We start from the raw sequence: 14331 nt of genomic DNA, 5'->3' as shown, positions 1-14331 counted from the left end.
GAGCCCAAAGGGCCACCCTTATCCGAGCCCAAAGGGCTACCTCTACTCGGGGAATGCCGTCCGAGATAAACTCGGGCAGCTCGGGTTATCAAAACCCAGAGGCACAAAACCTATTAGGCAGTGCCCAAACCTAAAAGGATATAGCCACCCTAAAAACAATTTGGAGACGTCCGAAGCCCGTAATCAAAACATAAGGACTTCAACAAAATTCTAAACTTGTTCAAAAGTTACCTCGGTAAAGATACAGTCTAACAGCATTTAAAGAAGCATCTTGGAGAAATTTCTGTTCACTCCGAGATTACACAAGTTTGAACAAAAATTGCATCGAGGACAGGTCTTGTTCGGACCTCCGAAAAGCAACTTATTACTACGTTTGACTCTGCGCTAAGGCATTAGAAATATTTGCAATCATAAAAAGATGCTAAGATAATAGACTTCCACATTTCCAAAAGGGAAATATTTTATATTCCAGAATATCTTTACAAAGGCCCAACAAAAATGGCCTCAACAAAATATATGTACAGGATACAAAAAAAAAATCCTAAGGCATCTACAACTGATCTTCACCAGAACCCAACTCGTCACCAGAGCCATTGGGGCCTTCGGGTTCTTCGGAGCCCTCGGAGCCTTCATCATCTTCGGGTTCAGCTAGCATCTTGGCCTCAATTTCAAGACTCTTCTCCTCCTCGATCTTGGTCGACAGGTCAAAGCCTCGGGCATGGATCTCTTCGAGGGTCTCCCTCCGAGATAGCCACTTTACGTACTCAGTAGTAGTCTTCAGGTGAGCCTTGGCTGCTTCGACATCGGCCCTATACTGAGCCACCATCTCTTCCGCATTGGCGGTGGTTGTGTGAAGCTGAGACTTTATAGCTTCACATTCATTACCAAGGGCGTCCCTCTCTGCCAGAGCCGAACTCAATTGTGATCGGAGTTCATCATTCAACTGGGATCGCTTGTTGGATTTTTCTTTCGCTACCCGGAGTTGAACTTCTACTGATGCCAGCTGTGCCCGGACAGTTTCCTTCTCCGAAGCCAGCCGGTCCATTTTGCTCTTCCAACCATCGGCCATGGCTTGGACCTCATTCATTTCAGCTTGGAGTTGGTCGATCCGGTCAATCTTCTGCTGAACCTGCGAGTGTTGGTCGTTACTCACTATGGCTAAGTCTTCATTGATAACTTCAAAAACCTTTACCTTTTCTACTAGATCGGCATGTTCCAGCCTTAGGTTCGAAGCCTCCATCTGAGCTTCATCCAGCCCAGCCTAAAGTTCCCTGATGGCCCCTTCGTGTTGCTCGTTGAGAAGCTTGTACATATCTCTTTTCTCGGCAAGCTCCTTGACCTCAAGCTCAAGCTGATTAACCTCATCCCGGTACCGAAGAAAGCTTCCATGATGAAGTACCTATGCCTGCAAAAGGGTAAAAGAAGAAAACATGAGAAATATCAAAAACTAAGTCAAAGTTCGAAAGAGCATAATGATGACTTACCCGATTCAGCGCCTACTGAGCTTCATTGAACAGGCATGGCACGTCCACCGCATTCATTTTCGCCTGGTCTTCTTCGGTCACTAGGCATCGGAGGTAGCTCACTACTCCCACGGGAGCAGAAAGAACCTGGGAATCCTCCGGGATAGTGATGATTATCGACCTCTTACGACCGGGATCCACACTCGAGGCGGGGAACTGGTTGATTAACTTTGGGCTCGAGTTCAGCCCGCCGACTTCTGAAGACGGATCCTTTCTCGGAAAATTCTTCTAAGACAGATGAGTCCACACTGTCGAAAAAGGAATGAAAGTGATCGTCCACGCCATGAGCCCCTTCATTAGACCTCTCCTTCCTTGCTCGAACCTCCTCGAGCATGGACTCGGTATAGGAAGGCGACCCTAAAATCTCAATTACACCGGGCGCCTCCTTCAGAGTGTAGCCGACATCTCGGGAAGTCTCTGCCCCGGTTTCCTCATCAACTTCCCTAGTATGAGGGAGATCGGCTTAATGGATCTCCTCCTCAATAGCTACCTGCTCCTCGGGAGGAGTCAGCCCGTGGGCCACAAAATAATCGTCTTTCTCGGGCTCATCCCTGAGCCGAAGAAGCGAGTCTGAGTTGGGTGCTCGAGAGCTAGGTCTTTCCTTTGGCTTACGAGCCAACCTTCTCTTTGGCTTTTTCTTATCTAAGCTCGGGGAGCCCGAAGACTTCCTTTTCTTCTTTTCCCCCACTGCAGCCCCAAGCTGTCCCAAAGAGGAAGGGTCAACGGACAAGGACACATCCTCCTGAAGGCCTAAGTTCAATGGTCTTAGGCAAACCTACAAAAAAAAAGTGAAGAAAAGAGAGTAAGTACGATGCGAAAGGGAGAGACCGATGTTACCTATTCGGGGAAGGGTCTTACCGTGAGAACGGGCCTCCCACCGGCCCCTAGAGAGTTTGTGCCATGTGCGCTCAAAATAAGGCATCTATGAACAAATGCCCTCGACCCACTCCTTGAGCCGAGGGATAGCGTTTGGTACTCGAGCGACAGCTGCACCACCACAAGTGACAGTAAGAAAAAAGGAGATGAAAATGTACTTACGAGATGCATTTCACTTCTCGGGGAATGGCATGAACTCGGGGGGAATCAAGTCTTCGGTCTTTACTCGAACGAAGCGTACCTACCAGCCCCGGTCCTGTTCCTCATCTATACTCGAGAATGGGGCTTTGCTGGCCCGGCGTGTGAGCTTTATTAGTCCCCCTCGGAAGATTCGGGGACTGTATAGGCGGAGTAGGTGATCTATGGTGAACCGACAGGATTTGGTCTTATTCACAAAGTAACGAAGGAGGATCACGACCCTCCACAGCGACAGGTGGATCTGACCGAGGCATACTTTGTACCTCTTGCAGAAGTCCAAGATAATCGGGTCCACTAGGCCCAATGTGAAGGGATAAGTGTAAATACTTAGATACCCTTGACATGGGTAGTGATGGCATCCTCATGCCCGAGGACTACTACGTCCTTACCCGCCCAGTTGTAGTCCCCTCGGACCACGGGAAGGACGTCTTCGGTAATGGAGCATATATACCTTGATACTTCTTCACCCCAGCCCTGCACCGATGAGGGCTTTTCGACCTTAAAGTCATCTGCGACTGAGCAGCCCCCGGGGATGAACATTTTCAAGGGAGGCTCGAGAGTGGGTTCATCAGTAGTTGTGTCAGGAGCAAACGTCTCGGAGATGACTATATTAGGAGTGACTGCCTCGATTTCAGCAGTCGGTTGGGAAAAAGAAGAAGAAGCGACTTGTTGAGGAACAAATTTGGATGTTTTGGCCATTGTTATCTGAAAAAGCTTGAAAGGTCTAAGAAAAGGTTTTGAAAAATGAAGAGTTAAGTGTGCTGATTTGAGTAAAGACTAGGTAAAAATCCGAAAATTACTAAGAAAATTTGAAGAACGGAGGTAAAGATATGGAAGTATGAAGAATGTGAGTAACAACTTTAAGAATTGAAGGTAGAAACATGGTCAAACGGTGAAAAATGAACGAAGAATGAACGCTTTTATAGAGGTTTTGTGACGCTTTGCATTCAGAGGAGACCTGCCGATGGATGACACATGTTTGAAGTCAGAACGACGCGATTGACGGGACATTTCGGCTTCTTTGTCGTTTCTGTTGTGCCGTATTAAAGAAGGAGGTGAAAATCATATGTCGTTTCTCATCATTTCGATAAACCTCCTCTCTAAGAAATGAGGGGACTATCTGTATACGGGTAAAATCGAGCCCGTTGAACATCTCAGTTTCTCGGTAAGATAAACGGGACTGGAACGTGATCATAAGGAATCGGAGTCTAGGCGAAAAACCTCTCACATTGATCGAGCATAACATTCGCCCTCAGAAGCATCGGGGCCACATCTCCCGGGTCTGATTCGAGTCCCTCAACTTCGGAGAGCATTACCAAGCAACCAAACACAATTAACAAAGAGCCGTGATATCCGTGCCCAACCGGATGTCACGGCATAAATCTCGGCCCGTATCAGCAGTGAATCAGTAATTAGCATAAAGAAAGATTTTTACCCTTTTTTAGAATTGTACTTAGGGTGAAACTACCTTACTATATAAAGGGGAAACTAACTGTTCATTAAGCACATTGTAACATGCATATCAAGGCAATATACTCTTATTCTCTCTGTTATTCAAAGTGCTTGCTTTTGTTCATCAATCCTTCATTAGTGAGAGCCCGGGATCAAAGGCAGGCACTTCGTTGAGCCGTTACTGAGTCTGAGATCACTCTCCTTATTGGTTTGACAATTTATCACGTATTTTACCTATTTAATCTGACGCCATTTATCATTTATATTAAATTAATCCGCATATCCTTAAAATCACATATAAATTCAATTATTATCCGCTTTTGAGGATAAACAAGTAGTTAATTAATTGAGCAGATTTCACACGATTCAAACATTAGAATTTATTGTACGAATTCTTGAATCGGTCCACCTCAAAAAATTCACATCATTGTCCTTTTTCTGGTTACATTATACTTAACTCATTATATATAAGAGACTTAATTAATAGGTGAAATTTCCAGGCTAGCATTAAGTAGAGACACGAGAGCTACTCTATATTTCGCGATGCTATTGAGGAAGAAGATCTAATTCTACTACTTTATAAGATTCACCAGCTGCTAACACCTAAGTCAAGCGTATAAAACTTGATAAAGTTTCCTTTTTTACCATAGAGGATTGATATGATATCAGTGCTAGTACTGAAAGTACAAGGGCTGAATTGTCAATTTTCTTTTTATACCTAGGTAGTTGACTAGTTTACTAAATAGTCGACTGAAAATAGAGGCAAGATAAAGTGAAGGACAAAATATAAAGTACAGAAATTAAATGACACTAAGAATTTTTATACTGGTTCGGATTCAATGTGAATCCTACTCCAGTCCCCTTGGGTTGCAAGGGTGTTCTCTTCAAAGCTCCTTGAAAAACTTCGTACAAGTTTGTTGATGTCGCAAAAACCAATTGAATTTTGGTTCTAAGTACACTATAGTAATTTTGATACAATGCTTCACCAATATTTTTCTCTCTCTCTTCTCTCTACTAGTTACACAGTAAACTACACTTAGATTACAATGCTTGTTTAGAGTAGATCAAAGAGCACGAAGTTAGTTTGATCAAAGTATATCTCCTTTTCTTGGTCGTCACTCAATATATATACTTCGAGGACTCTACTTTGATTCTTGATTGTGGTAGATCTTGAGAGATTAGAAACCCAAGTGAATTGATCCTTGTAATGAATCGTAGACTGATTCTTTTCAAGAATAAGTGTGGAGCTTCCGTTGATTTGCCTTGATTTGTGATCTTGATAGAGCTTTCCTTCACTGTGCGGATCATTCTTTTATTCGAACAACCTAAAGTAGATCCCTTGATTTCAGAAGTTAACCTCCTTCCTTGGATAGGTAGATCTTCAGTGCGGATTTCAAGCAATCTTGACTTCCTCTGATTTTTATCCTTCCCTTAATATCTTCCATCAAACAGTTGTCAGATCTAAAAAGATATTTCTTTTATTCTGCGTTACTCCTTCCTTTCTTGTCTTACATTGCTAAGATCTGACAACCTTCCTTTTCTTTTGCTCCATACTTTCCTTTGCTTGTGGAATATTTCTGCAATCAAGGATATGTTATTTTTCATTATTAAAATATGGATCTAACATCATCCCCTTTTTTGATGATTACAAAATTATAAAATAGAATAAAACCAGTTTACTTCCTTGTATGTCAGTCGACTCTTCGTCTATTATAGTTGACTCCCCCTCAATCGAGCATCAGTGTACTTTCCTGTATGTCAGTAGAATCTTCGTGTGTTGTAGTCGACTCCCCCTCAATTTGGAAGCCAAAGAAAAAATTGTGTTCCTGTAATTTACCTGCAATCTTCTTCTGTTCCTGAAACCTAATCTCCCCCCCCCCCCTCCCCCCGCAATCAGCAAAAAGGCATTATATAGGCAAACAAAATCTAAGTAAATTATAAATAACTAGTTAAGCATGCAAAGCAAGTAATTGTCTTAGCAGTACAATCCCACAACTGAACAATTAGTCCAAGACAAACAAAATTGAATTAAACAACCATTCATCAACGACACAAAATATAAGTAAGGGTGTTGAAAATAGCATCCTTGAGATGGTCAAAGCTTGCATTGACTGTGACTGATGTCACATCGATCCAGTCATGCACCTCCTTGAAAGCCTTTATCATGTTCTCTGTTGTCCTGAGGATCTGAACTCTTATCTTGGATACATCAGAGCATGTCTCCTTTGACACACTATGAATATCTTCAATTGTGATTTGTGTGGATACTAGTAAATCCTTGATGACAACCAATTTGTCATTGACGGAGGTTAGATTTTCCATTAGACCAGGGTCACATACACCGGAAGGAGAGACAAAGGCTTTGGTTTTTGAGTCTATTGGAGCAGTCCTGGCTTCACTTTCTTGCTTCTTTATCCAAGTGTCCTTCACAACAACGTATCCCATGCTAGCAAAGGCTCTGGAGTTGTATGACTTTGTGATAGTGACATAGGATAGTTAGAAAGGAAGATGTTATGGGCTTCTAACAAATGGGTAATGACCATTCTATAGGAAAAACTTGTGAAATCATCGACACTCTCAATCATGAAATTAATGACCCAGGAATACAATTTGACCTTATGCTTAGTCAGGAAGTAGTAAACAAGGAAAGTATCCCGTTGGGAGAAGGTAGAAAAAGATCATGTATGCGGTAGAAGAGTGGTTGCCACAATGTGTGCTAGAACACGAGTTTCAAAACAAACACCACTAGGTCCTAATTGACTGGGAAGGGGTTCATAAGGTGACTCGGCAATACATCTTTTCGCTTGATCAAAAGAAATTTCAAAGTCTTCAGGCCAGGTATTTTTGAACAACATAGAGAATCCAAAACACTAACACTGAAAAATAGAATCAAACAAGGCACAATCTAGAACGATGCACTTACTAAGAGCTAGAGACTCTAATTTGTCAAGTTTTGGAGAGCGAAGATTAGCATAAAATATTTTGACAAGAGATTCATATACCTTTGGAGGAGGCAGAGAAAGAAAGTTTTTCCACCCCTGGAAGTCGAAGAGTTCCTTAACCTTGCAGTTGAGGCTTTCCATGTCGTTCAGATCAATGACTCTGCCATGGGCTACAGGTTTATCTTTGATGGAGATGAAGGCATCTCCATTAGGTGTGTCCCAGAAGTTGATGTCTGAGTCCATATAGCTTGAGAGATCGTCTTTGGGATTTTTGGGAGTGAGCGACTCAATGTTGTCTTCCATCGGATGCTCCTAGGGCTTTTTTATTGAGGCTACGCGCATCATAGGAGAGTTTTGCTTGAGAAGGGGCAAAATCTTCAGAGTGGTCTGACCCTAGATTGACTAGTTCTTAAGGTTGTGACGAGGGTTTTGCTCTGGAATGAATGCTTTCAAGTAAAGGATTTGTAAAAATATTAGCTAATTGATCAATAATGCTCACAAACATTCATTCTATATTTCTTTTAAGGACATGATCTCTAATAAAATGATATTTGATTTCTATATGCTTGGTCGTAGAATGATGCACAAGATTTTTCGATAGACATATAGCACTAGAGTTATCACAAAATATTTGAATAGGTTTAGAGAATAATTCATAGTCACCCAATTGATGCGACATCCAGAGTAATTGAGCACAATATTGTCCAATGGCAATGTATTCTGCTTCGATTGTGGACAAGTCCACTGATCCTTTTTTCTTGTTGTTCCAGGAGATTAATGCCTTTCCCAGCAATTGGCACATTCCACTAGTGCTTTTCCTGTCTTCTTTGTCACTTGCAAGATCGGCATATGAAAATCCTTCAAGTTTAAAATTATTAGAGCGTGGATACCATAGTCCATGAGAGGTAGTTCCGATAAGATAACGAATTATTTGTTTTACTGTTGTTAAGTGTGACTCCTTAGGAGCTGACTGGAACCTGGCACATTTATACATACTGAACATAATATCTGGTCAACTTGCAGTTAAGTATAGCAGAGATCCAATTATTCCATGATACATAGTTTCGTCCACTGAATTTCCCTTCTCATCTTTATCAAGATTTGTTGAAGGACTCATGGGTGTTCCAATTGCTTTAGCATTGCTCATGCAAAACTTTTAAATTAGCTCCTTAGTGTACTTGGTCTGGCAAATAAATGTGCCTTTTTCTGATTGCTAAATTTGGAGTCCAAGGAAAAGTGTGAGTTCTCCAACCATATTCATTTCGAACTCATTCTGCATAAGATTTGAGAAATCCTTGCACAAAAGAGGGTTAGAGCTACCAAAAATAATATCATCAATGTAAATCTGAAGAATGATATTACCTTCAGAGGATCTTTTGATAAACAATGTAGTATCTACTTTACCTCTGGTGAATCCATGATCAGTTAAAATAAACTCAGCCTTTCATACCAAGCTCGAGGGGCTTTCTTGAGTCCATAGAGGGTTGTAGTCAACTTATACACATGATAAGAAATTTGTGAGTTCTCAAATCCAGGAGGTTATTTTACATATATCTCCTCATCAATAAAACCATTTAAGAAAGCACTCTTAACTTCCGTTTGAAAAAGTTTAAAACCTTTAAAAGATGCATATGCAAGTAATATGTGAATTGATTTTAACCAGCCTACCGAAGCGAATGTTTCATCACAGTTGGCTCCTTCCTGTTGTGAGTAGCCTTGAGCCACTAATATGACTTTGTTTCTAATTACCTTTCCATTCTCATTCAATTTTTTTTTCTGAATACCCGTTTGATTCCAACGATTGTAGCATTTTCTAGCTTAGGCACTAGTTTCCATACTTGATTTTTGTTGAATTGATCAAGTTCATTTTGCATGGCTTGTACTCAGCTGGAGTCTTTTAAGGCTTCGTCAACCTTCTTTAGTTCGATTTGAGAAATAAGTGCAATATTTGCCTTTTTCTTGAAAGATACCCTAGTTTTCATTCCATCGTTTGGATTTCCTATGATGAACTTCAGTGGATATTCAGGTTCACTTCTCCATTCATTTGGTCTTGTTTCAGCCACCTGAGTAGTTGACTCCTTCTGAGGTTCAGCATGAATACTGACAGGTTCATTTTTCGACCTATAGGTCCATTACTATTGTTAGTAGATTTCTTCGATTTGTTCGTCTGTGATACGCCTTGATTGATATCTCCATCCCTTGCAATGCTTCCTTTATCGTCCATAGTATTATTATCATCAAAGATAACATGAACTGATTCTTCTACACATAATGTACATTTATTGTAAACTCTAAATGACCTATTGTTATTTGAATAACCAAAAAATATACCTTCATCGCTCCTTGGATCAAACTTACCAAGATTGTCCTTACCATTGTTATGAATAAAGCACTTGCTTCCGAAGGGATGAAAGTAGCCTATATTTGGCCTTTTACCTTTCCATAGTTTGTATGGAGTCTTCTTAAGAATAGGCCGTATGAGACATATGTTGAGAATATGGCACGTTGTTCTAACTACTTCTGCCTAAAAGTAATTTGGTAGAGAGTGTTCTAATATCATTGTTCTGGCCATATCTTGTAGAGTTTTATTTTTGTATTCAACCACTCCATTCTATTGAGGTGATTTAGGGACTGAGAAGTTGTGAGTGTATCCTTGATCATTGCGGAATTCTTCAAATTTACTTTCAAATTCACCTCATTGTTGCTTTGAATGTTTGAAATGAGATACCCTTTTTCTCTCTCAATTCTTTTGAAAAATATCTCAAAATTTTCCAAGGCTTCATCTTTGTGAGATAAGAAAATTACCCATGTGAAACATGAGTAGTCATCAACAATAACAAATGCATATCATTTACCTCCAATGCTTGTAGTTCTAGTAGGTCCAAATAAGTCCATATGTAGTAGCTATAAAGGCTTGGTTGTAGACACAATATCTTTGGGTTTGAAGGAGTTTCAGGTATATTTACCTAGTTGGATGTATCATATACATGATTTCTAGAAAAATCGAGCTTAGGAAGGCCAATAACTAGGTCATGTCTAGAGAGTTTTTCAATTAGGTGCATGCTCGCATGGCCAAATTTCTTATACCAAAGCCAGGGGTCATCAGATATGGATGCCAGACAGATGTGACCATCTAAATTTTTAATTTAGTCTAGAATGTAAATATTTTCATACCTTTTTCCTGGCAGAATAATTTTACCTGTTTCATCCTCAATAGCACAACCTGTTTTCTTAAATTGTACTTCATACCAGGAGTCGCACAGTTGTCTTATGCTCAGAAAATTGTAGTTGAGTCCTTCCACAAGATAAATTTTTGTGATATCACAACTATTGTTGAATGGAACCGTACCGGTGCCAACAATTTTACCTTTCGAATCATCACCAATTTTGACATTTTCACCATCTATTTTTATAAGTTCTTTGAATAGATTCTTGTCACCCGTCATATGACTAGAACACGCACTATCTAGATACCATTTTCCTTTTCGACTTTTCTTGTGGTGTTCCTGCAAATAAAATTATTACCTTCTTTTAGGTACCTAAGTTTGCTTGTGCCCTTTTTGGTTAGTTCTAGTAATAGCAGGACTATTTTTAGGCTTCCAAATCCATCATGAAACATTTGAGTTACGAAATCTACAAAAGGAATACTTATGACCTGTTTTATTATAGTAATGGCAAACATGAGTAGATTTATCACTTGATCTACTATCAGTGTCAGTACTAGTAGATTAGAAGTCGCTTGGTTTGACCTGATAGAACTGTGGCTGGTGTGTTTGCGCATGCCATTGAGTTGCAATTGCAATTCCTGAACTTCTTCTTGAAGTGCGTTTTTTTTATTTCACAAACTTCAAGTTTAAGTTCCTAGTCCTTCTTCTCCCTATTCGGTATCTTTAATTCATTTAGAATCTTTTGAGACTCTTTTAGGGTAAGATCAAGATATCTTGTAATTCATTGCATCTATCATATTCGTATGGTCTTACCTCGCTAGATTCACCACGTTCCATGAAGCAATTTTTAGTTGTCTCCTTGTTTTCTTCATCTGATACATCTTCATCTATCCAGCAACCTGAGAACTTGTTCATATAATTTTCTAATATAGTCATGAAACACATATTTGTAATTTCTTCATGCTCTGGGTTGTCTTCATCACTCCAGCTTCCAAAGGATTTATTTTTGTTAAATCCTCTCAAGGCTTTTCTTGTAAGATCCGGGCATTCAGCTTGTATATGACCATATTTCCCACATTCATGGCATTTTCCATCGTTCTTTGCTTGTTTGTTTTATTGTCTTGATGTTCTTCTGGAGGACATTCTCACCTTTTTGGTATTCTTGTATCTTCTCATCAGCCCATTCATTGTTTTGGAAACCATAGCTATTTCTTGTTCAAGTTCCTCAGCTTAAATTTCATTCTTGTCTTCAGATTCTCCAATCGAGGTTTTGAAAGCAACAGTTTTCTTCTTTTCTTCTCGTCCTCGTTTTTTAGATGTATTTTCTTAAAGGTAATAAGATCTCCTCGTAGTTCATCATATGATAGTTTGTCCAAGACTTAAGATTCAAGAGCTACTACTTTTATTTGCCAAGTAGTAGGTAGACTCCTTAGAATTTTTTGAAATTGCTCACCACTTGAGTATGGTCTTCCAAACGCCTTTAGATCTCCAATAATTTTGTTGAATCTAACAAATATTTCCTTAATGGATTCGCCTTCTTTCATTTGAAAAAGTTTATAGTCATGGATCATCATATTTATCCTTGTCTAATTAACTTTATTTGTTCCTTCATATGTCATTTTCAATTTATCCCACATCTATTTAGTAGTACCATAGCTTGATATCTTTTCGTAGTCCACTCCACTTATTGCGTTGTAAAGAAGATTTCGTGCCTTGGCATTAACTTGTATTACTGTTATTTTCTCCTCAGTGTATTCATCCAGATCGATGGGTTCAGTGGATGTTTGCCATCTATCTTTTTTGTCGTACTTTGCTGCTGGAATTGGATAGTCTCCTTTTTTATTACACGCCAGACTTTGACATTATAAGATTTCGTATAGATTTTCATGCGAACCTTCCAATGTGAGAAGTGTTGTCCATTGAAGTATGGAGGCTGTGAAGTTCCTTCTTGAAATAGAGCTCTGATAATTACTTGATTTGACATGATCTTTTCTCACTAGCTATTAAGCAAAAGTAGAATGCGAGACCCGCTCTGATACCAATTGAAAGTACAATAGGGGGGTAAATTGTCAATTTTTCTTTTTATAGCTAGGCAGTTGACTAGTTTACCAAATAGTCGACTGAAAGTAGATGCAAGATAAAGTTAAGGACATAATTTAAAGTGCAGAAATTAAATAACACCAAAAATTTTTATACTGGTCTGGATGGTCCGGATTCAATGTGAATCCTACTCCAGTCCCTTTGGGTTGGAAGAGTGTTCTCTCTTCAAAGCTCCTTGAAAACCTTCGTACAAGTATGTTGATGTTATCGCGAACACACAAACACCAACTGTCTTTTGGTTCTAAGTACACTCGTAGTAATTTTGATACAATGCCTCACCAATATTTTTCTCTCTTCCTTCTCTCTATCAGTTACATCGTAAACTACACTTAGATTACAATGCTTGTTTAGAGTAGAACAAAGAGCACAAAATTGGTTTGATCAAAGTATATATCCTTTTCTTGGTCGTCACTCGATATATATACTTCGAGGACTCTACTTTGATTCTTGATTGTGGTAGATCTTGAGAGATTACAGACCCAAGGGAATTGATCTTTGGAATGAATTGTAGATTGATTTTTTTCAAGAACAAGTGTGGAGCTTCTGTTGGTTTGCCTTGATTTGTGGTCCTGATAGAGCTTTCCTTCACTGTGCGGATCCTTCTTTTATTCGAACAACCTAAAGTAAATCCCTTGATTTCAGAAGTTAACCATCTTCCTTTGATAGGTGGATCTTCAGTGCGGATTTCAAGCAATCTTAACTTCCTTTGATTTTGGTCCTTCCCTTAATATCTTCCATCAAACAGCTATCAGATCTAAAAAGATCTTTTTCTCATTCTGCGTTACTCCTTTCTTTCTTGTCTTCCATTGCTAATATCTGACAATCTTCCTTTCCTTTGCTTCTGAAGTATTTCTGCAATCAAATATATTTATTTTTCATCATTAAACCGCGAATCTAACAAGCCCAATAAGTAGAAAAATTTTCATGTGAAATAAAGTTTGATTAGTGTAATTTTCTCCCAGGGCTTTGGCACGAGGAGTAGGATAGTGTAGGATATGTGGTAGTCGCATGTCATGAGTTCGAACTCTAGATGGTAAATCAAGTATGATTTTTCACTAGAGACCAAGTTTCCAAACTGAATTAAACAATGAATTTCTCAATTATTAAAAAAAAAAACTTAGTGTTAAGCAAACTCTAATCCTATTCTATCGTAGAAGTTCATATAAACTAAAAAAAGTCTCATCATAATATGTTTTTTTAACGAAATATTATCTCAAGATGGATTAAGAGTGACTTAACTAATGGAATGACTTTAAGATAGAATTGGGCACAGGAAAAGTTCACGGGGAAAGAAGAATTAATCTAAATAGTCATCTACACATCGATTAAATTAAAATTAGTTGGCAGATGTATAATATATACAATTCACATATAATATTTATATAATTAATATATAATTTATGTATATCGAATAAAAAATAAATAGTGCATCCAGCAGATATTTCTGTAAATATCAGCCGCATTGTGACGAAAAGGGCCCCTTAAATAAATCTACCTTTTGCTTACAACCAGTGACGTTTCGAAAAATCAACCAACCCATAGCATTCTACTCATTATCAAACAATCTTAGGTTTGCCTAGCTTTTTCCTCCTCTAATGCTTTTAAGCTACTCAATTTCTGTTCCAAGTGGACAAATATCTGACACTTACTCATTGTGTATAAGATGTCACTTACTAGTTGACGATGTTCATATTATCCCGGAAACAGCACTATCTTTTGCTTCATTACATATTTACATGGTTTGAATCAAAATAGAAAGGGTTCTTTGCACAAATAGCCGGTCATATTTATTGTTTACTTTTTCTAGCTATATACATAGATTATACATTGAATATACATAATTATACACATATAATACATAAATTATGTATATATTATACATCCTCCGTCTATTTTTGGTTTAAACAATTGGATGGACGGCTATTTGAGTTAATTTGTCAAATAGAAACTAGTTCGATGTCATTCTGTGCCCCTAGCTTTTGTATTGGGCTTAATCAAATCTAACATGGATCCACTCCAAGAATGTAAATGTTGTGTGTCAATGTGACTCGCATCAATTCGGACCTTGACAAT

At 38.8% G+C, this 14331-nt stretch overlaps 1 protein-coding gene across 1 annotated transcript; it reads right to left on the bottom strand.

The window, feature by feature from the left end:
- Positions 1–550: 550 nt before the first annotated feature.
- Positions 551–1240, bottom strand: LOC138909634 (uncharacterized). The gene has a single exon (XM_070200842.1). The coding sequence runs from the start codon at positions 1238–1240 to the stop codon at positions 551–553; it is 690 nt and encodes a 229-aa protein (XP_070056943.1).
- Positions 1241–14331: the final 13091 nt, after the last annotated feature.

Source organism: Nicotiana tomentosiformis, chromosome 4 (assembly GCF_000390325.3).
Source record: "Nicotiana tomentosiformis chromosome 4, ASM39032v3, whole genome shotgun sequence".
Lineage (NCBI taxonomy): Eukaryota > Viridiplantae > Streptophyta > Magnoliopsida > Solanales > Solanaceae > Nicotiana > Nicotiana tomentosiformis.
The sequence above is the reverse complement of the archived record's forward strand: the minus strand, read 5'-3'. Positions and strand labels throughout refer to the sequence as shown.